The sequence below is a fragment of the Ranitomeya variabilis genome, chromosome 2, assembly GCF_051348905.1.
Source record: "Ranitomeya variabilis isolate aRanVar5 chromosome 2, aRanVar5.hap1, whole genome shotgun sequence".
NCBI lineage: Eukaryota > Metazoa > Chordata > Amphibia > Anura > Dendrobatidae > Ranitomeya > Ranitomeya variabilis.
In genome coordinates this window covers 54,409,460-54,432,446 of record NC_135233.1, presented here as the reverse complement: position 1 = coordinate 54,432,446, position 22,987 = coordinate 54,409,460, and the positions used below count along the sequence as shown (strand labels likewise).

At 45.0% G+C, this 22,987-nt stretch overlaps 1 protein-coding gene across 1 annotated transcript; it reads left to right on the top strand.

Moving 5' to 3' along the window:
• The first annotated feature begins 763 nt into the window (after positions 1 to 763).
• On the top strand, positions 764 to 19,923 carry LOC143804384 (calmodulin-1). The gene is made up of 6 exons (XM_077282429.1): positions 764 to 895; positions 12,351 to 12,381; positions 13,588 to 13,731; positions 13,812 to 13,918; positions 15,493 to 15,628; positions 19,148 to 19,923. The coding sequence occupies exons 1-6, from the start codon at positions 893 to 895 to the stop codon at positions 19,174 to 19,176; spliced, it is 450 nt and encodes a 149-aa protein (XP_077138544.1). The 5' UTR covers positions 764 to 892; the 3' UTR covers positions 19,177 to 19,923.
• The last annotated feature ends 3,064 nt before the right edge of the window (positions 19,924 to 22,987 follow it).

The window sequence follows — 22,987 nt, the reverse complement described above, 5'->3', positions numbered from 1 at the left end:
CTGATGTTTTGTCCTCACACGCTATTTTGAAGTGAAATAAAGCTACGGATCTTTCACTGCATCGTTGAGCTGGATTCTTTTCCTTTTATATATACGCAATGCAGATTTAATTTTTTTAATTGCTGTGTAATGTAAGCTGCAGCAGACGTGTATCAATCACTATGATTACGGTCCTGCACTTTTGAGCCCTGTCTACACCATGACAGCTGCATTTTCCCATTGCACGGTGCAGTTAGGGTGCTGGCACACCCCGTGCTCCTGTCCTGGCCTCTCCAGCCCTGCCTGTGGCACGTAGCCTGCAGCTCCCCGTCGCCCGCCCCATTTGGTCGCCTCTGACACGCCATGTACATGGTGCCCTGGCTTATTAGTACTATTTGCTTCCAGTCTCCTCCCTATTGCTGCTGCGTTTATCAGCAGCCCTCAGCGCGCAGGCGCCACTGCGACCACAGTGTGCATGTCCGAGTGACGCATTGCAGGTACCGAACGTCCAATCAGCGCTCAGCTCTGACCAATCACACAAGTCCTCTCAGTCTTTAGTATACTTGCGCGTTATAAAAACAGTCCCCTTCCTTAAGCGGAGCGCTTATCTTACTATCGATAACGTCTGGATAATATAAAAGTCTTTACTTCCGATACCGCATTATGTGTTTTTTACCCACCATTACTGCCTCTATCTCCAGTACGGGCTGTTATTGCGCGGCCCGTGTGTGCGGAGAAGCCGCGCCATCACTTTCTTCATTAGGGGGCGGGATTAGCGCGTTGGCGGAGGAATCTAGGGCGGAGGGAGGTGTTTATGAAGAGCGGTTGGCGGCGGTTGGAAATTAGTCCGAGTCGAGCCTGTGAGGGGTGAGGTTGTGACTGCTGAGCTGCGCGCTAATTACATCCATTGGAAATGGTGAGTGACGCCCAGTGGCCGCCTTTGCCTCTCCGCGGGCTTTTCTCTTTCTTCAAGCTGTTCCTTCTTTAGAGGAAAAAAAATGTCTCCTGCTTTTCCCGGTCCTAGTGCTGCGCACTTGCATTCGGCATCACTGCGGAACGTGTCTTCCAATGGCGGCGCTGACAGCCATGGCGGTTGATGTCATGTTGTCTTTTGGCTGACCCATTGTTGCTAGTATCTTTCGCTGCTTTCTATTCTGTAGGATGCTGCTTGTAGAGAATCTGGTGGTCTATAGCTGCTGCAGAACCTCTTGTATGTATGTGAGGGGTGCCTTTTCCTCAGCGCTATGTGCTTTGTTTGCAGCAGGTAGACCTGTCAATCAAAAAATGCTTGGCTGCTACAGAACTTCTTGCATTTTGTTAGTTGTAGCACAGATGCTGCAGAACATCTGGTTAAGTGTTGTGACTGCTGCAGGACATCTTGGTCTGGAGCTGTCAGATCTAAAGGTTGGGTTGCAGATGCTGCTGATCTTCTTGGGGAGGGTGATGTCTGTCAAACCCCTTTATGTATGAATGTATGTCCAGCCTCCTGGGGCTGTCACTGGCTCTTTGCGTTAATGCACATTATGCTGCCTACCTAAAACCGCTGCTTGTAGAGGAGTTCATTCATTGCCCGTATAATCCGGTTTGCACAGGGCTGCTGAATAAAGCCAGGGCTGCCGCATTCGGCTCTCCTCCCACGCCCTGCCGCTGACTGACAGGCTCTTTGTATCCTGAAGAGGCTGTGGAGTGGCGTTACATAATCCGCCATAACCCGTGTGAAACTGGATCTTGCACTAATAAGGCAGGGGTACGTGCAGTCGCTAGCCCCCCCAATTGTGAAGTTGCGGCCTCTTGCAGGGTTGCCCCTCCCGTCTTGTGCATTAATTGCAGATGTTGCTTTATTTGGCGTGTACTATGGCCTGCGTGTAGTTTGCCCCCTCCCCAATGGAATACTTGTGTCTCTAGATGCCCCTTGGCTAAAGTTCAGCAAGGAGGTGTCACATCCCCCACCCATCTGTATAGGGAGTTGGCGGAGAAATGTCACCCAGTGGAAGGAGTAGTCTTCTCCCTTGATCAGGGTGGGTCCAGCCGCATTGTGCTGCAGTTTCCGGAAGGAAGGGCTTGAGTCCTGCCCGTTCTGACTTGTAGATGTCCCCCGGGGAGATGCTTTTACATTAGATCTTTATTTCTACATTTTTGACTATCGCTATAAAACCCAATCTGTCTGGTGACAGCGTTGTCAAAAGTCGCCGCCATTGCTCGGTGTGGTATAATGAGGTTGAGTCTTGTTTACATTATGTTCACTCTCGTCTGTGGCTTTTCCTATCCTTGTACTGATGTGTATGGCGGAGATGTCGCTCGTTGGGCGTGGCACAGCTATGATCAGAATGAGTGTGTACGCCCGGTATTCCCTTGTCTGACGTAACAGGAACTATTTTACCAGGCCTCCAATTGTGGTTGGTATTCCATTGCCAGTCCCTAAAAAAATAAATTGCATTTAATTGTTGTCTGCCCCAAAGTTTGACTGTAGAATGGGCATGAAGTCAGACTGATTAATCATGAATTGTAGGTTTTATCCCCCTCCCTCCCCTGGCTGTGATGAGCTCAGATGACATGTAGCTGGTTGAAGCCGGGTCATGACCAACAAGGATGTGCTAACTTTTAACCTCTGTTCAGTTGGCATTGACAATCGGTGCTTTATGCTGAAATATTGGCAAATTGTAACAGGCTCATTATGTTAAGTTCTCCTCTGAATTAGGCCAGTATTGTGAACACTGATAGTCTCTTGTATTGCTGCAACTGCTTCTATTTAAATAGTTGTGTAAATGGATGTAACCATGGCAACAAGAATGGAAATTGCTGCTTTGTTTATATGACAGCCTGTATCCTGAAATACCGTAACATTCTGCTTGAATTTCATGGTTCTTGTTGAGCCACTCTGCACATCCTCTCTAGACAGTCAAGCTGTTCTTTACCTCCATTGCCTCTTGTTTTGAAAGTAATTACTTCAGCAATGATTTGTCTGCATAACTCAATTTTAGGAAGATGCATTAATGGATTGATAGACTAGATTGAATGTAGACACTCAAGGTATGGTTCAGAACTCCCCAAAATCTGATGCCTAAAACATAAGTAAATATGGAAAATGCCAACTTCCAGCAAGCCTAGTAGATCATCTCTTCTGAGTATTGATGCTTTGTCACAGCTTGTAGGAACAATACAGCTCATATTTTGTCCAGGGTACAGACTGTCACATTCAAATGCTACTAAGAGTTCAACTGACCTGGAACAAGAAGACTCAATTGGACTTTTGCAACTACAATCTTGACACTGACTTGTATGTAAGGCCCAGGATATCATGCAACTTTTTTGTGGAGTCAGTAATCAGAATGCAGTCTCTTGCCTAAAAGACAATTCCTTCCTCCCCTCTAGCTCTGAGATCAGATTCACACCTGTCAGCAGTGAAAATTCATATTGCCTTTCATAGTCGTGCACATTAGATGGCAGAATGCAGGTTGCTGTTTATAGCAGCCTGTAATGTGCTGATGGCGGACATGCATCGTCTGCTTAGCCAGCTTATAAATAGAGCGTTTAACATGTGCTGATGAATAATAAAAATCTTCCTTTTTTTATAGGTGCTGGTTTATTAACTACTGGATTAAACAGGGATGCTTGGGATTGGTTTAATCAACTAATGACATCCCCCTCCTTTTCAGTATCCATCCATTCATAGTTTATTTATGAGTAGATCAGTAACTGAAGTTTTTGTTAAATTGGCCTACTCCTCTCGGAGTAATGAGGCAAATGCCTGGCACTTGGTGTCTCTGGTAAGATCTTTAGGTACTGATGTATGACTTTGTGCTAGGATTATGCATTGAATATTGTAGATTTATTATTGTACTCATCCTTTTTGGCTACATGGAACGGAGCATATTGCTTGCTTTAACCTTGTATATTAGGTACTGCTATGATAGTTAGGGGGCTTACAGGTAAGGGTGTAATCAGGACGTGACCTGTATCTGCAGCCAAAATGGTAATGGATTCACCCTCTTTAGTGTCAAATCAAAGTGCTGTGACATTCTTTAACTGGCAGTTGTCCAACAAAGTACTTGAACAAAGCTAAGATGAAAAACTGACCTGATATGTGCAATTTTATTTTTTTCACAGCTTGTTTTCTGGTGGATATTTTACTCTAAGAGGACCTTTTGCATGGCCAGTTTTTGCTCTTATTACACTCTACCTGGATGTATAGATAACTGACTTTGTTCTAGAGATGGACTTTTTTTTTTCATACTATTTCTGAGGGTGTGGCTCAAAATTCTCTAGGGGCTGGACATTTACACTGCTCTGCATGAGTAACCTTTTAGCACCACCTCCATTGTAAAGGCCATAAGAATAATGTACTTGGGAGCTGCGGGAGAGCAAAAACTGGGCAACTTTGACCTGCTGACAGGTCTTCTTCAATGGAAAAAATCCAAGCCACCACTCTGTGAATGGTATTGACAATGGTGACTGTCAATCTGATAGCATATTTTAGCGGAGGTTCTGTCAATATCTTGTCAAGAAACCCAGTGAACTACTGCTGCTATGCAGTTTTCTGTATGGTAACATAACATTCACACTACTAGTTGTATTCTCTTGGTGGAAACTTAAAATGTGAAGCATAAAATATTAACCACATCCATGACAGTTGCCTTAGGTAAAGTTCTTAAAGCGCCAGCACCATTTTAAGAAACCTGTCATGCACGTGCTGCAAAATATAGCCACAGCATAAATTAACAGGCGCTGCAGGCTTGAGATCCAATGATTGTTAAAGAAGCACTTGCATCAAGTTTTTTATATATTGCAGTAATCATGATATAGCACTCTGTATTTACAATTGCTTACTTTGCCTTTCTACCCAGCTAATTATTTCTCTGTACTTGTAGAAACAGTAAGTCTCTTGTCCCTGCCTTTCATTCCACTCCAACTCTTTACCCATTACCCAGCTGCTTATCCCTCCCCACCATAGACTTTTGCAGTATCTCAAGACTTTTGCAGACAAGTGACCAGTTTATACATAGAGCTTTGAAGGATTCCTCTAGTCGGTGTTTAAAGGGGATATCCAGGACTTTGTGGAAAAACAAATCTGCCTAAGAACTGCCAGGCAGTTGCTACCTACTTGCCTGTTGTGCCCAGCATCATTAGTTACTGGCTCAGTCGTAAGACCACTCCTGCTGGGTTTTTACCTGCCTCTGCTGGCATGTTAGGGCAGAGAAAGATGCTGTTCCATGGTGTGGCTTCTAACATCACTGTGACATCTGGCTCCCCCAGTTTGATTGCCAGGTCCCTGCTGCCAATCAGAATGAAATTGGCTCTGCTCTATCAGAGTGGAAAAGCTGCCACTGACGTGATGTCAGCAATTGCTCAATTTGCCATATAAGAGGGTAAAAGCTTTGGGAGTCCTTAATGCTGTGAATGTAGGTTCTAACTTTAACTTTTGCAAAACATGAAATCTACAGCTTGTGTGCAGTGCGAAATGCTACAGTGAAGATGCAGAACGGATGTGGCCTAAGACGCATCCACATGATCATTCTCTACCAATTGGCAGTGGGTGACATAATGTCTTATACTGGCTTGTCAGCACAATTTTGTGGACATGGCTGTAATGCAGATTAAAATGATACCTTTTGGTGAAGAAATCAACTTTGTTGTCCTGTAATTAACATTTGACATTTTCTAACTGGGTTTCCTGTCTTTGCTTCCCTGACCCCTGTGTGTTTCAATGATTGATTACTGCTCAGATATCAACCAAAGGGGAAACTCATTCAGATGAAGGGCCCGGGAGAAGACCCAGTGTAGTCCACCAACATATAATTTGCAGAAGAACCACAAAGCAGATTTCTTTGCTAAAGTTATAGGTATTAGATTGCAAATTCTCTTCAGAGTGGAAGAGGACTAGAACTCTAGTGCCACCTATTGGAAGTAGCAATCTTTAAAGTCAATGTCTACCCTTTAACCAACCTTGTCACATGACTTGTATTAGATTGATCGTTATTTCTTCACTTTTTAAATTACAAAATCATTCTAACAGGTCCTCTCATTAAAGGGAACTTGTCATGTCCTTCTTGCCATGTTAACTGCCCCAGTACATTGTTGATGCAATGTGCATCACCAACATGTTTTCATTATAAACGGCAGTTTAATCATGTGTAAAAGGCATTTTTTATAGTTGGGTTGTACCTTAACACTTAGTCATAAGGGCGTGCTTCATTTCATTCAGTTGTTGCCACCCACGCAGTTTGAGTGATGTTCCCTGGGTTTTGCTGACATCACTCAAATCTGTGCCTGCCCATGGTCTATCAGGCAGCCATGCATGTGCTGTGATGAGCAGCTCCCTGTCCATGAATGAAATGAAACACACCCCTATGACTGAATGAGCAAGTACAAGCTAAAGTACCTTTTACACACGATTAGACTGTTTATAATGAAAAAAAATGGTGATGCACATTGCATCACTAAGGGCTTGTTCACACCATCCTTTTTTGCCTGCGGATTTTTCAGGTCCTGATTTGTGAATCCCGCAGTGCAAAACCGCGGTGGATTTCCTTGCGGTTTTTTGTGCTGTTTCTTCTGCGGATTCCACTGCGGTTTTCCAACTGCACTTTCCTATTGGTGCAGGTGGAAAACAGTTGCGGAATCTGCAGAAAGAAGTGACATGCTACTTCTTTTTTTTCCGCAGAAAATCAGCGTGGATTTTCCAGCGGAAAAAAGCAAAGTAGGAACAGCGGATTTGGTTTTCCATAGGGTAACATTGTACTGTACCCTGCATGGAAAACGTCTGCAAATCCGCTGCGGATCCGCAGCAAAAACCGCAGCGTGTGAACATAGCCTTACACAAGTTTACATGTTAAAAAGGACGTGATGGGTTCCCTTTTGGCTTCAAACTAACAAAGTTTTATGTTGGTGTTACAATGTCGGTTTGTCTTGAACAAAAGTAGGACCTTGTTCATCAACTCCATTCTAAGTCACAAGACACTGGGGTACACAAATACACCAAAGGTGCTGTATGACGTTGCGCCAAACTGACTCTCAAATACTCCACCCAAAAGAGTTGTGCAAAGACCAAGATGAATCAGGCTGGAGACTCAATATATCGAACACCAGTCTGTGGCAATAAATTTTAATGTCTTATCTATGGCCATTATGAGACCGTCAGCAAGTGCCTATCATATGGTGGCATTGCCAAAGGCCTTGTTTTCTCTGTAATACAGTAATCTCTCAGCTTGTTGCAGTAGCATTTAGTGTAGGGCATACTGCCTATAAAGTCTTCCTACATGAATCTGGGTGAGAAGTGAATTCTTATTGGACTTGTTATATCTGTGCAATTTCTGCATAGCATCACACGTGGACTTCTACAAAAGCATATTTATTTTAACTTTATTGTCAAAGGTGCTGGTGAGGATGGCTGGGGTAGTAGTAGGTGCTGCTTCTATAAGTGTTTACAAATTAATTTCAAATAGTGTCCTGAATAAGCATTTGAAGGCCCCAGAGCAGGTGTATGTCTTGTCTTGCTCCACCCCTCTAGGCTCTGGACTAATGTCTGTCTTGCTTGGGCTGTGACTTATAATGGCTATTGGTAATGCTCGGAGTAAGTGGTGTGTTTTTTTTTTTTTTTTTTTTTTGTTTTGTTGTTTTTCTCACTAATTTGGTGGGAGAATTGCACTTGATAAGTCCTGGCACAGTTAATGAAGCCTCATGTAACTTATACAGCCTAAGCCTTTTTTTTTTTTTTTTTTTTTTTATTTGTCCATAGCATGACACTTTTCAGATGTGCTATAAAATCCTATCTTTATGAGCTACTGACATGAGGGAATTAAAATATAACTGTAAAATGCATATACTTCACTGCAACCAATTGAGTTGAGGCTTTGTTTATGGACAGGACACCCCACTTAAGCCTCTGAGCACCGATTTGTTGCAGTGCCAACATGGCAAACTCTATACTGGACAAGGAGGGGAGTAAAGTGTGTCCCAGGGTACTTGTTGCATCTGTAATGTCTCCTTCAGTTTATAGCATAGTCAACTTTTTTTTTTTTTGCATACTTTTTTTTGTTGCTCTTCTTTAAAGGGACATTCTGGCTCAAATTGATAAGTCTGCAGTCACTGTGCCTGCAGGGGCCCAGTGGGTATGTATTGGTTATACTTGCTCCCAGCCAGTGGGCACAGCATCTCTTCCATACACTTGTATGGAGTGAGGCCACACCCACTAGACAGTCCCTGGCCAGGAGCATGTATAACATGTCTTAACTCGGCATGCACTGGGACTTAAGGTACCGTCACACTAGGCGATATCGCCAGCAATCCGTGACGTTGCAGCGACCTGGATGGCGATATCGCTGTATTTGACACGCAGCAGCGATCTGGATCCCGCTGTGAAATTGCTGGTCGCTGCTAGAAGGTCTGCACATTATTTGGTCGCTAGGTCGCCGTGTATCGCCGTGTTTGACAGCAAAAGCGACGATACCAGCGATATTTTACACTGGTAACCAGGGTAAACATCGGGTTACTAAGCGCAGGGCCGCGCTTAGTAACCCGATGTTTACCCTGGTTACCAGCGTAAAAGTTAAAAAAACAAACAGTACATGCTCACCTGCGCGTCCCCCAGCCTCTGCTTCCTGACACTAAAGCGCCGGCCCTAAACTGAAAGTGAAAGCAACAGCGGTGACGTCACCGCTCTGCTGTTAGGGCCGGAGCTCAGTCAGCGTCAGGATGCAGAGGCTGGGGGACGCGCAGGTGAGCATGTACTGTTTGTTTTTTTAACTTTTACGCTGGTAACCAGGGTAAACATCGGGTTACTAAGCGCGGCCCTGCGCTTAGCAACCCGATGTTTACCCTGGTTACCCGGGGACCTCGGCATCGCTGGTCGCTGGAGAGCGGTCTGTGTGACAGCTCTCCAGCGACCACACAGCGACGCTGCAGCGATCGGCATTGCTGTCGCTATCGCTGCAGCGTCGCTTAGTGTGACGGTACCTTTAGTCTTTAGACTTGTAATTTTGAACTGCAAAACTCCGTTAAGTGTCATTAGGGAGTACAGTGCAGCACAACTTCAGCTATGTAGATCTAGGCCTGTCAATTATCTGGCAGCACTGGGTAGAGCCAACTGGAGGCAGAACTGGTCTCTAAAGATCCAGCTGGAGATGATGGTTAAGGTATACTTTCTGACATGCCAGCGTTTTGGAGAAAAATAAACCTGGCTGCTATTGTGGCCTTTATCTAATCCATGCTGCCCAAACTAGGCAGCATGACTCAAATTGCAGGTTCCCTTTTAAGCCAAAAAGTGATGCAAGGAGGACTGTATTGTAGCCCATGAGTGAAGCACATGGGCAGATCAAAAGAAATGTTGCCACATCCTGCTTCTGTAGACCTTTGATCAAGACTATGGTGCACAATGCCAGTCCTGATGAATCCCACCTTCCCTTTTTTGTGAGCCTGTGTAACTGCTGTTCATGGCAACTTGCTCCTGTGTTGCCTGTTGGGATGTGGACTTCTGGAACAATCTTAGTACCGACCTTCAGGTCTCAACATGAGTTGCTGTCAAAAGCTAAGGCCTGTATGACTTGTGTATAAACTGTATTACTTGTTTGCATTATACCAGGTAAATGCCGCTTGGTCTTGATGAATAAATTGGACCTTGACATCTTGGCAAGGGGCTGTTTGACCCAGGATTGCAGCTCTCCATCCATTGTTTGAATGAGTAAGAATCCTCCAAGGATAGACATTGTAGTGAGCTCGGTTCACTTGTTTGCAGACTAATGTGACCACTCTGTAAATCTTTACTTGTCAGAATCTGTTCTCTGCACGTTCTTCTGGAGTTCACAAGTTTCATGATCTTCCTGATGTCAAATGCTGCTCATAATTTAGGAGTATATTACAATGATTATAGTTTAGGCAGCCTGAAGTAACTTGCTTACATCGGTCTGACTGCTGTCCTGTGGACAAGTTATTTCCTAACTTGTTTTTCACTGCTTTTACAGTATGTGGTAAACACATGCAGATTTAATGGGAACAAGTCATATTGCAGATACAATCTGATCTGTAGACAGTATGGTATCTAGATAAGCAAAGTTGTAGATTTGCTGAAGAATGGTACGGGGAATGTGCACACTTTTCAGGATTTGTAGCAGAGGATACTGCTGCAATTACTGATATGTTGGTGGTAAACTGTGCTAATTTGCAGTGCATTTCCACTAATGGCAGTGAAATGCACTACAAGAATTGACATGTTGAAGACTTGACTATAAATCTGCAAGGGGAAAAAGCTGTGTGACTACAGGAATTCACTTTAATGGTACTGTGAAACACTTAAGAGAAAATGCAACATGTGCACATGGCCTAACCTGTATAAAAATGGCTGATATTCCTGTTATGTCCACAGGATGGACCTACTGACCATCTGCCTGCAGTCTTACAGGGAAGGCTCAGTCACTGGCTGGGACTGCCCACTGGATTCATACATCACTTTTCTTTGTGGGGAAAAACTTCAGTAAAGCTTCTTCTTGATCCTTGGTGTCTGTATACATGAGGCCAGTAGGAGGTCCTATTCACCAGTTGTGTGAACAGTCATGGCAGGAGGACTTGATATGGTTGCTTCTGTGTAATACCACCCACTGGACTTTATCCATACAAAGACTGAGGATATCAAATGAAATGGTTTCCTGAAACGCTTCACACAAAGTTCCTGTTAAAGGTACCTTCACACTGAACAACTTAACAACAATAACGATAGCGATCTGTGACGTTGCAGCATCCTGGATAGCGATATCGTTGTTTGACACGCAGCAGCGATCTGGATCCCGCTGTGATATCGTTGTGCTGGCCTTCTAGCTCCGACCCTTATTTCGTCGCTGGCTCACCCGCTGACATCGCTGAGTCGGCGTGTGTGACGCCGATTCAGCGATGTCTTCACTGGTAACCAGGGTAAACATCGGGTTACTAAGCGCAGGGCCGCGCTTAGTAACCTGATATTTACTCTGGTTACCATTGTAAATGTAAAAAAACCAAACACTATATACTTACATTCCGGTGTCTGTCGCGTCCGCTTCCCTGCACTGTCAGCACCGGCCGTAAAGCAGAGCACAGCGGTGACGTCACAGCTCTGCTTTACGGCCGGCGCTTACAGTGCAGGGAAGCAGACGCCGGGGGACGCGACAGACACCGGAATGTAAGTATGTAGTGTTTGTTTGTTTTTGGGTTTTTTTTACATTTACACTGGTAACCAGGGTAAACATCGGGTTACTAAGCGCTGCCCTGCGCTTAGTAACCCGATGGTTACCTGGGGACTTCGGCATCGTTGGTCGCTGGAGAGCTGTCTGTGTGACAGCTCTCCAGCGACCACACAACAACGAAACAGCGACGCTGCAGCAATCGGCATCGTTGTCTATATCGCTGCAGCGTTGCTTAATGTGACCCTTTAGTTTACCCTTCCTGATGACGAAACCCAACTTTCAACATGGCAGGCTCACTTAAAGGGTGGGCACAGATCTGTGTGATGGGGTGTTGGGCTAGATCTGCCCTTGGTGAAAGGGAGACAGATGCTGTCCTCCCACTTACATTGCACATGCTCTTCATAACTTCCATGCTAGATCAGGTGAAACTGCAGTCTGCAGATCAACTAGGGTTGCAGGTTACCCCACAACCATAGTGTGACCATTAAAAAAAGTTTTCCACTACTGGGACGACCCCTTATTAAAATAAATGTTATGCCCTAATAAAGCCTACTCTCCTCTCATGCCAGTGCTGTTCCAGTGGTGTCAGCATTGAGGGTCCCAGGGTTGTGATGCAGTGGAATGAAATGTGGTGCGCAGTCAGCTCTGGCCTCTCTCCACCTTCAGTCAAACTGGACATGAAAAGAAAGCCAGGGATCAGCTGCAGGCCAGACTTCCTCATGTTCAGTTTGTCCAGAGACAGACTAATGCTAACGCTAATTGGGCATCAAGTGTCATTCCACCACATCACAGCCCCAGGACCACGTGCAGGCACAGGAGGGGAGTATGCTTTATTATTGGGGCATAACATTTAGATGAAGGGGTTGTCCTACTAGTGGACAACACCATTAAGGCAGACCCATCACTGGGACAAGTGTCAGAATGACTGTATAATCTGTTTGTTTAAACACCAATTTCTGCATACCTAGCCAGATTAACAGCTCCTCAGTGCCCTTCTTCCCTGGTAAAATCTTATGTTGCTTAGTACAAGCTTCAGCAGTCAGGCCAAAAGATCTAAGGTTTTGTCCTGACCTCAGTGACTTGCGGGTGATCAGCAGTGCCATGCTCTAGTCTTCAACTCTTCAGACTTTGACATGTTTAGGTTCTGATGTGACTGATGTAAGGTTCAGAACACATCTAAGATTACTGATTGTAGTAATTGTAATTTATTTTTTTTCTTTACAGGCTGACCAACTGACAGAAGAGCAGATCGCTGGTAAGTTTGTCAAATGCTAAATTGACACTAATCACTTGTGTACCAGTAGACATTAATACTTCATCCTGTTACTGTAAATCACTATGATCACTAACAGGATACTACCCCATAGCACAGGAAATTCCTTGATGGCCGCTGCCCAGCTTTTTGCAGAGAACCTCTATTACTACTTGCTTGGCTGTAAAAGATTCCTGTTCCTATAAACCTGTTATGTGAGCCTCAGTCACTAGTCACAACTAGGGTTGAGCGACTTTTATTTTTATAGGGTCGGGTTTCACGAAACCCGACTTTCTCAAGTCGGGTCGAGTGAAATCGGCCAATCCTATAAAAAAAGTCGGTCGGCCGAAACACGAAACCCAATGCAGTGCAATGGGATACTATGGTTCCCAGGGTCTGAAGGGGAGGAAACTCTCCTTCAGGCCCTGGGATCCATATTAATGTGTAAAATAAAAAATATTGATATACTCGCCCTCGGACGCGCCCTGGTACTAACGGCAGGCTTCCTTCCTAAGAATGAGCGCGTAAATTACCTGCGGTGACATCGCGGCTTGTGATTGGTCACGAGCGGTCACATGGACAAGCCGCGACGTCATCTAAGGTCCTTCACGCGCTCATTCTTAGGAAGGAAGGCTGCCGGAAAGAAGCAGGGCGCGTCCGAGGGCGAGTATATTCCTATTAGGTATATACTCGCCCTCGGACGCGCCCTGCTTTCCGGCAGCCTTCCTTCCTAAGAATGAGCGCGTGAAAGACCTTAGATGACGTCGCGGATTGTCCATGTGACCGCTCGTGACCAATCACAAGCCGCGACGTCACCGCAGGTCATTCACGCGCTCATTCTTGGGAAGGAAGGCTGCCGGTTAGTACCAGGGCGCGTCCGAGGGTGAGTATATCAATATTTTTTATTTTGATTCTTTATTTAACACTTAAATATGGATTCCGATACTGATTCCCGATATCGGAACTCGGTATCGGAATTCCGATACCAGATTCAGAAGATCGCCGACCTCATGGCCGACCCCACACAGGGGTCGGGTTTCATGAAACCCGACTCTGCCAAAAGTCGGCGACTTCTGAAAATGGCCGACCCGTTTCACTCAACCCTAGTCACAACTATACGTGACCTACACAGGTCTATACAGGATTGCTGCAGGTGTAGGATGGGAGCTGTCGTTCCAGAAGGCTCATGATTCATGTTTCTATCTCTAGAGTTCAAAGAAGCCTTCTCACTGTTTGACAAGGATGGCGATGGCACCATTACAACAAAGGAGTTGGGCACAGTGATGAGGTCGCTTGGGCAGAACCCCACAGAAGCAGAACTGCAGGACATGATCAATGAAGTAGATGCTGATGGTACGTTTATCTGCTGGTTTTGTATGAGGACAATTTGCATCCAATCCATTGTATTGACTTGTTTGTTCTTAATCCAACAGGTAATGGAACAATTGACTTCCCTGAATTCTTGACTATGATGGCTAGAAAAATGAAGGACACTGATAGTGAAGAGGAAATCAGAGAAGCATTCCGTGTGTTTGACAAGGTATTCGATGTTTCAGCAAACAAAGGGGTGGTCTTACCACTAAAAAAAAAAAGCTATATAAATGTGCATGAAGACTTCACACCATTCTGCCACTCAGACACTTGTTTCCGCACCTGCACAACCACAGGCAGTAGTTAGGAAATGTAGCTTATGCTTGTGGTTAATAAATGGCAGTATCAGTCACACCTCCCTCTACACTGTAAAGGAAGTAAAGCTCCGTTGAGGAGATTTGATCACCAAAGTGAGCATCCCTGCCTCTATTGCTTACAGCTGCATCGCTAAAGTGGTCAAATCAGTACTTTACTCAGTCCCTTAGCCATCTTACAGTATCTTGTCTTCATATAAGGTACCTGCTGGCCTAGCTTAACTTTAGCAGATTGCAACAGTAAATTTGTGATACTGACTGAAGTGCCATGGCCATCTGAGTGTTGGCCTACATGGGACCTGTCTTAGGCAGTGTACATACTAGTTGAAGATGACTGTGTAGAATATCACAGGACTCGTACGACATTTCACATGAGAACTCCTAAAAATCAAACCTGAATGGGTTTCCTGGATTTACTTGCTCTAGATTGTGTGATCCTTGTAGGCCTGACATGCAACCACACATGCTTCACTGCATTGGCACTTGGAAATGCTAGTGCATAATGCTTAGTTGCCTCTAAGGTTTTTACATCTTGGTAAGGGTTAGGTTTTAGCTGCCAATGCTTCATATTATCTGTAAGGCTAATTCACAGGCTTAAGCTAGGTTCAGATTGCGTTAGGGCAATCCATTTAGCACTAGCGGATTGCGCTAACGCAATGTCTTTTAAGGGTCGCGTTAAACTTCCACGCTAGCGCAGATCTGCGAGAGCGGGGAACGGACCTCGGGCGTGCCGCGGACGCTGCAAGCAACGTCCGAGGCACGCTACAAAAGAACGGCACATCGCTAGCGCGTGCTGAAAATGACACGCGCTAGCAATGCGCTTTAACATTGCTGGCAATGGGAGCACTAACGGACGCGTTGCACGTCGTTAATTTCGCTGTCCGTTAGCGCTCACACTAAAATGCAATGGGAACCTAGCCTTATTGTTCCTTTCACTGGTTGTAGAAAGCGCCCTGGACTGCAAGCACAGATTTGCATATAGTTTATTCTGCTGGCCAGGATTGACACATCATACAGCATTTTAGTTTGCATACAGCACAATCCCAATGTGGACAGGTGCTGCCACCAAACAGTAAAAGTTTAAAAGAATGTCTACTCCAGAGATTCAGGGTGTGAGCGCAGTCGCTCCTTAACCAGACTGGTGGCTTGTATGGTCAGGACTTCTGCTGTTCATGTGGATCTATAGTGTATCCTGCCACTGTAAACAATAGTAGTTTCTCTTGGCTCGGTCTTTGCTGCAACTTTCCACATAAACAGGTTCGGCTGCTGTCATGTTTATACAGTGGGAGTAAAGAAACATCTTGAACAATATTCTTATCGTAATCCAGTTTACTGAATAGTATGACTGCATTCAGTCGTGACCTGGGGTGCTGCCATTCTGGGTACTGTAGCTACAGGACACCACGCTGAGTCTTCCTATCTCCTACAGGATGGAAACGGCTACATTAGCGCTGCTGAGCTCCGTCATGTGATGACAAATCTGGGTGAAAAGTTAACGGACGAAGAGGTCGATGAAATGATCAGGGAAGCAGACATTGACGGAGACGGCCAAGTAAATTATGAAGGTGGGTTCCAGCCTAATGCTTAACTGGCTTTGCAGAAAGTTTATTTCATGATGAACCCAATGGTTGGGGCTGACCAGTTTTATAAAGCAGAGGGCTCATCAGTTAAACATGCCATAAAGACCTGATTAATGCAGTGCACATCCTATAGCCTGCTATCTTACACTATTAATGAGCACAATTTGCACTACACGTCTGACAAGCTGTTCACCAGATGCTTAAATATCAGTCTTTCTTTCTGGAACCATACAAAGACTTTGTGGTGACATTGTCCAAGCTGCAGGAGAAACTGTCCAAGGTACTGAAAAAATAGATATCTGGACGTGTTGATGAAAAGGAATGGTGAGGATGTACATGTAAAGCTTTTCTTTCTGCATAGCACCATTCAACTCCTCTTGGCCACTCTTCAGTTTGCTTCCTATTGTCAGCTCTTGTTTATAAAGATAATCCCAGATGAGGAAATGTGCAATGGCCAAAGATGGACATGCATACCATATTAAGACTAGGGGTATGTGCACACGTTGTGGATTTTGCTGTGGATCCGCAGCAGTTTCCCATGAGTTTACAGTTCAATGTAAACCTATGGGAAACCGAAACCGAAAAATCACGGCGATTCTGCACACATAGGAATGCAGTGATCCGCTCACTTCCCGCATGGGGCTATGCCCACCATGCGGAAAGTAAGCAGATCATGTGCAGATGGTACCCGGGGTGGAGGAGACTCTCCTCCAGGCCCTGGGAACCATATTTGTGTGTGTGTGTGAAACAAAAAACCTCACCTCTCAGCGCGGCACACGGCCGTCGGGTTGCTATGCGAGCAGGACCTGCGATGACATCACAAAGGTCCTTCTCGCATGTCATGTTTGGAACCGGACCGCCGCGGAGATCGGGATGTCGGAGGGTGAGAATAACATTTTTTATTATTATTATTTAACATTACTATTCATGCTGCATATGCAGCATCAATAGTAAAACAAGTGCAGGAGTAAACCCGCAGCGGAAACCGCCAGACAAACCGCGATAAATCTGCAGGGATAACGCAGCTGTTTTGCCCTGCAGATTTATCAAATCCGCGGCAGGAGAACCCGCAGAGGACCCTTCTATGTGTGCACATAGCCTAAGACACACCCCAAATTTTCAGAAAGAAAATAGGGGGAAAGTGTCAAATGGGGGTCCACCAGCATTTCGTCAAAGCCCCTGCAGATCTATTGCTGTGATGTGGTGGCCTCCAGAAAGATGGCCACTGGGGCGGCGCATTCTCAGATTTCAGCAACAAGATCTCGTTGCTGAGATTTGAATCTGAGCATGCGCTGCCCCTGTGGCCATCTTTCCAGAGGCCACTGCATCACGGCAACAGATCTGTGGGAGCTTTTGGGCTTTGACAAAATGCTGGTGGAGCACCCCCACGAAGCACAGCTGCATCGGGACTGCTGCCACAGGATTTGTAAGTATATTGCAACCATGAGGTGCACCCCCATTTTCCACACAAATTGGGGGGAAAATGCATCTTATGGTCCAAAAAATACAGTATTCACTACATGCAGGTTTCACCTGGGCACTAATATAATCTGAGTGAAGCAGTGGTCACCTATTTTCAGAAGCCACATAAGCAAATCTAACCCTGCAGATGCTGGGCACTGCTCTACAACATTCAATGTCCATAAACTTCAGTTCACTATGGACAAAATGGTCTTGTTATAGTTGACTTCTCCTAGATTAACCTCACATTCAAAGTAACAATGTTTTGGTCATGACCTTTCATTGCATTGATGTAAAAGGTAATCCCAACAACTTAAAATCAAGTGCTGTAGCTGGCATAGCAGGCTTGCAAAGGGATAATCAAAAGAATAAAGGGGCAGATCACCAAATTCCTTGGGGTTTATGTAGAGCAAGACATGCAAGCAGCTTATCTTGCAAAAAACTTTCAAAAGGGGGTTTTACAGAAGTTCCCACTTCTTACAACTATAAAATGACAACCTGGTCTCTTTGCAATGACAACCTTTTCTGCTTTCTTTGCACAAACACTTGTCAAAGTTAAAGCAACAAGATTTGTTTGATACAAATGGTTAAAGCCAACTATTAATGCTTTATAGACTGATCAGTAACTAGTGTAAATCTCCTACATTTTTGCTCTGGTCTTAATTCTCATCAGTCTCTTTAGACTGCCCACAATCTGTAAGTACACTGAATCCAAAATGCTATTTTCACTGCTTTCTATTGATCGCAGGCAAATCTGCAGGTGTTCACTGAACCATGTGGATTTACCACATTCTATTGGTGAGAAATTAACATGCTGTGGTCCTGAAAGACGTGCCATGTTCCAGTTTCTGCGGGTGGTCTGCAGGCACACGTGCCTAGTAAACATGGGATTTCTAGAAATCCCACCCAGTAAGCTATAACACTTGGCAGCTGCAGTTTTGACGCTGCATTAATGCACAACATCAAACCCTCAGCAATTCCTGATTGTGGGCACATACCCTAAGTGGAAGTGATATAAATGCTTCTGGCACATATGAATATATCCAGACCAAGCAAAAAGCATGCACATCTAAGGCTGGGTTCAGATTAGCGTCTTGCTGGGCTGCGTAACTCCTCCCTTAAGCTCCGCATGCATCCTGCATACCTATCTCTACCTTTGGGTATGCATTGTAGGCAGATAAATCAAAATGCCCCATGCAGATGCATCTGCATGCAACGCATGTCCCTGTGTACCCAATGTCAAAGATGGGTTCCCAGGATGCATGCAGAGCTTAAGGGAGGACGTACATAGCCATCTGCAGCCAAACACTAATCAGAACTTGGCCTAACTTGGTGATAACAATTTCTGTACAGGTCAGAGGCAGATCATGCAGGGATCCTAAGGGCTCTGGGTATGTTTACTGCACTGACGTAAAGGGAACCTGTCACCCCCAAAATGGAAGTTGAGCTAAGCCCACCGGCATCAGGGGCTTATCTACAGCATTCTGTAATGCTGTACTTAAGCCCCCGATGTATCCTGAAAAATAAAGGTTAGAATATTCTTACCCAGGGGCGGTCCCGCTGCAGTTCGGTCTGATAGTTGTCGCAGTTCGGTCCAGGGCCTCCCATCTTCTTACGATGACGTCCCCTTCTTGTCTTCACGCTGTGGCTCCGGCGCAGGCGTACGGTGTCTGCCCTGTCGAGGGCAGAGCAAAGTACTGCAGTGTGCAGGAAAGGTCAGAGGCGCCTGTGCACTGCAGTACTCTGCTCTGCCCTCAACAGGGCAGACAAAGTATGCCTGCGCCGGAGCATGAAGACAAGAAGAGGACGTCTTCCTATGAAGATGGGAGGCCCCGGACAGTGACTCCCATCGGACCAGACGCCCCTGGGTGAGTAATCTTTTTCTCATCTTTCAGGATACATCAGGGCTACAGCATTACAGAATGCTGTAGATAAGCCCCTGATGCCTGTGGGCTTAGCCCAACTTCCATTTTGGGGGTGATGGGTTCCCTTTAATTTATTGTTGCCTGTGATTTCATTGTTCTCCTGTTCTTTTTCTTGCAGAGTTTGTACAAATGATGACAGCAAAGTGAAGACTGTACAGAATGTGTTAAATTTCTTGTACAAAGATGTTTATTTGCCTTTCTTTGTAACTTATCTGTAAAATGTTTCCCCTTACTGTCAGAAAATGCATGTATAGTAATTTAGAATTCCATTCATGTTTCCCATTCCTGTCACTGTCTTTTCTTAAACTTTTTATTTCGGTTTCCATGGAAAGAGTTGATTAAGTAACAAATGCTGCATGTGGCTTACTCTGGATTTTTATCAAAGCCCTTTGTGCACATGGAAGACCTTGATGAATTTAGTCACACGGGAACATCCGGGCTCTTCAGTTTTAAAAACAAAAATTTTTCTTCTTTCCTTCCCCTCAAGTTGGATTTCTTCAAGTAACTTGTCTGCTTGTTGGAATGTGGAGTAAACAACTCTAAACTACAGATAGTTAACAATATTGAACTTATGTTGCACTAATGCAAAGCTGGTATATCCAGATACTTGTCTTGTTTTCTCCTTCCACCCTTCCTGCCTTTCCTACTGTATTGTTTGCTCCAGACCTGGAACATTTTCACCATGCTTACTACTACAATATTTTTCTTTATATTTGAACTACACTGATGTGAGGGGTCTGCATAGCATTACCCAGCAGTGAGTTGTGAGCTCCTTCACCAGATTAAGGTTTACTTTGGTTTAGCCACTTTTCAGAAGAACCTGCTTATGGCACAATTTGCCTCAAATCCATTCCAAGTTGTATATTTGTTTTCCAATAAAAACAAAAAAGTCAATCTTGGTGGCTGTGTCTTGTATGTGTGGATCTATGGCAAGTAAATGGGATAAGAAAGCGCTAAACTCCTAAAGCAATTCATGGGGTTCCAGAAAACTGGAAGGGCCTGCACGCAATGCAGATTTCTGCTGTCATCAAAGCAAAAAATCCTGAAGTCTCATGTACACTGCTTTTGACTTGCAGATTAAGTTTGCAGCATGTTAACTCTTCGCACTTTTGCAGCAGTTTTCACCCATATAAATAGAAGAAAAATCTACAGCAACAATCCACTTACTGTATTTTAAGCAGTTTCCTGCCAGGAGATGCAAAAATTTCTGTCTGCACCAAATATTAACCCCTTCCCGACATGTGACGGTATAGTACATCACATGTCGGGACCCCCGCTTTGATGTGCGCTCCGGCGGTGAGCGCACATCAAAGTCACGACATGTCAGCTGTTTTTTACAGCTGACATGTGCGCGCAATAGCGGCGGGTGAAATCGCGATCACCCGCCGCTATTAACTAGTTAAATGCCGCTGTCAAACGCAGACAGCGGCATTTAACTACCGCATCCGGCCATGCGGCCGGATATGAGCGCATCGCCGACCCCCGTCACATGATCGGGGGTCGGCGATGCTCCTCCATTGTAACCATAGAGGTCCTTGAGACCTCTATGGTTACTGATTGCCGGTTGTTGTGAGGGCCCCCCTGTGGTCGGCGCTCACAGCACACCTGCAAATCTGCTGTGTAGCAGCGATCTTATGATCACTGCTGCATAGCAGAGCCGATCGGGCTGTGCCTGCTTCTAGCCTCCCATGGAGGCTATAGAAGCATGGCAAAAGTTAAAAAAAAAGTTTTTAAAAATGTGAAAAAAATAAAGTTTAAATCACCCCCCCTTTCGCCCCAATCAAAATAAATCAATAAAAAAAAACCCCCAACCTACACATTTGGTATCGCCGCGTTCAGAATCGCCCGATCTATCAATAAAAAAAAAGCATTAACCTGATCGCTAAATGGCGTAATGAGAAAAAAATTCGAAACGCCAGATTTACGTTTTTTTGGTCGCCACGACATTGCATTAACAAATGCAATAACGGGCGAACAAAAGAACGCATCTACACCAAAATGCTATCATTAAAAACGCCAGCTCGGCACGCAAAAAATAAGCCCTCACCTGACCCCAGATCACGAAAAATGGAGACTCTACGAGTATCGGAAAATGGCGCAGTTTTGTTTTGTTTTTTGCAAAGTTTGGAATTTTTTTTCACCACTTAGGTGAAAAATAACCTAGTCATGTTAGGTGTCTATGAACTCTTAGTGACCTGGAGAATCATAATGGCAGGTCAGTTTTAGCATTTAGTGAACCTAGCAAAATAGGCAAGCAAAAAACAAGTGTGGGATTGCACTTTTTTTGCAATTTCACTGCACTTGGAATTTTTTTTCCTGTTTTCTAGTACACGACATGGTAAAACCAATGATGTCGTTCAAAAGTACAACTCGTCCCGCAAAAAATAAGCCCTCACATGGCCAAATTGACGGAAAAATAAAAAAGTTATGGCTCTGGGAAGGAGGGTAGCGAAAAACGAAAACGGAAAAATGGAAAAAGCTCCGGGGGTGAAGGGGTTAAACATGCACACTTGTCCCAATGGCTCAATCAATAAACGCTCCCAATCATTTTACTAGTTTGCAGCGCAGCCAAAATAGCCAGACATGGAGAGGGTACAGGAATGGTTGTGACAGTGTCCCCATGCCAGAAATGTTACCAGTCACTGAGGACATGCCGGTAAGGACTGATGAGTACAATGCAGTAAATTCTGCCCAATTTTCTGATATCACTCCAAACAACCACAATAATATATGCCTAGGAGTCAATTCCCTATGCACATGGTGAGCAGCCTGAAACTGGCAACTTTTGAACTCCTGAGTAACTCCGCATTCAGCAGTAACTTTACAGGAAAGGAACTGGCATATTACAGCATGTATTCAATCTAGAGTGATTATCCATTACTTTCATATTTGTCCTATCAGTGGTGAAGTACACCTGGCACCCCCACTGTTCAGTTAGCAGTGGTCAGATGTGGTGGTCTGTAGCACAGCTCCAGCAGGGTACTGTAGATATCACCTAGTCAAATGTTTAGGGGGTGGATATGAAACGCCTAGTAACAGATGAGTTGTGCAATGCAAACTGATTAGGGCAATCACATGGCAGTGACGTCATCGCAGGTCCTTCAGCTATTTGCTGTGCAGCAGATCCAGCCTGGTGTTCTGTGGATGTCTTTTGTTCTCTGGTATCAGCCATTACATCAGACAGCCAGAGCTTACTGCGTCTGCGCAGGACACCAGTACACAGCGCAGGCGCCGGATTTGAAACAATAACAGCGCTGAGGGGGCGGTGCCGAAAGTGCAGGAAGATGTGAGTGACGGCAGAGGAGCTGGCCAAGCTGGGGAGTGAGGACCCGCCTACCTGGCTAGAGACAGGTATTGCGGCGAAGTATAAAAACGTTTTATTTGGGGTATGCTTGAACCTAAAACTAAAAGAGCCACCTTGTTAGAATGCAGCATTACTGCTGCACAAGGTGGCTCTTTTAGTTTATAACGGCTGGAGGGGGGTGACAGTGGCCCTTTAAGGATGGACTGGAGGGGTGTTAGAAGAGAGGCCACAGAGGAGGATGTTGCAGTAGTCGAGGTGGGAGATGAGGGCATGCACAAGCATTTTGGCAGTGGGTTAAGGAAAGGACGGATTATAGAAATATTTTTGAACTGGAGGTGGCAGGAGCTTGGATGTGCGGTTTGAAGGACCGGGCAGAGTCAAGGGTTACTCTGAGGCAGCAGAGTTTGGGGACAGGGGAAAGTGTTAATTTATTTTGATAGATAAATCAGGTAGGGAAGATGAGAGATGGAGGGAAGATAATTAGTTCAGATTTGTCCACATTGAGCTTGAAGTGAGAGTAGGAGGATATGGCTGATGGACACTCTGGCCCAGATGTCACCTCTCTGCTGTCCAGAATCCCAGAGAGGTAGAGCTCGGTGTCATTAGCATATGTGTAAATAAAGAAGAAAAAAAAATGATGACCAGCTCACCTGC

Excerpts from the sequence above, each read along its gene's own strand:
- LOC143804384 (XM_077282429.1), top strand. Across the intron at positions 12,382-13,587 it reads GACAGAAGAGCAGATCGCTG|AGTTCAAAGAAGCCTTCTCA; the intron begins GTAAGTTTGTCA and ends TTCTATCTCTAG. Across the intron at positions 15,629-19,147 it reads CGGCCAAGTAAATTATGAAG|AGTTTGTACAAATGATGACA; the intron begins GTGGGTTCCAGC and ends TTTTTCTTGCAG.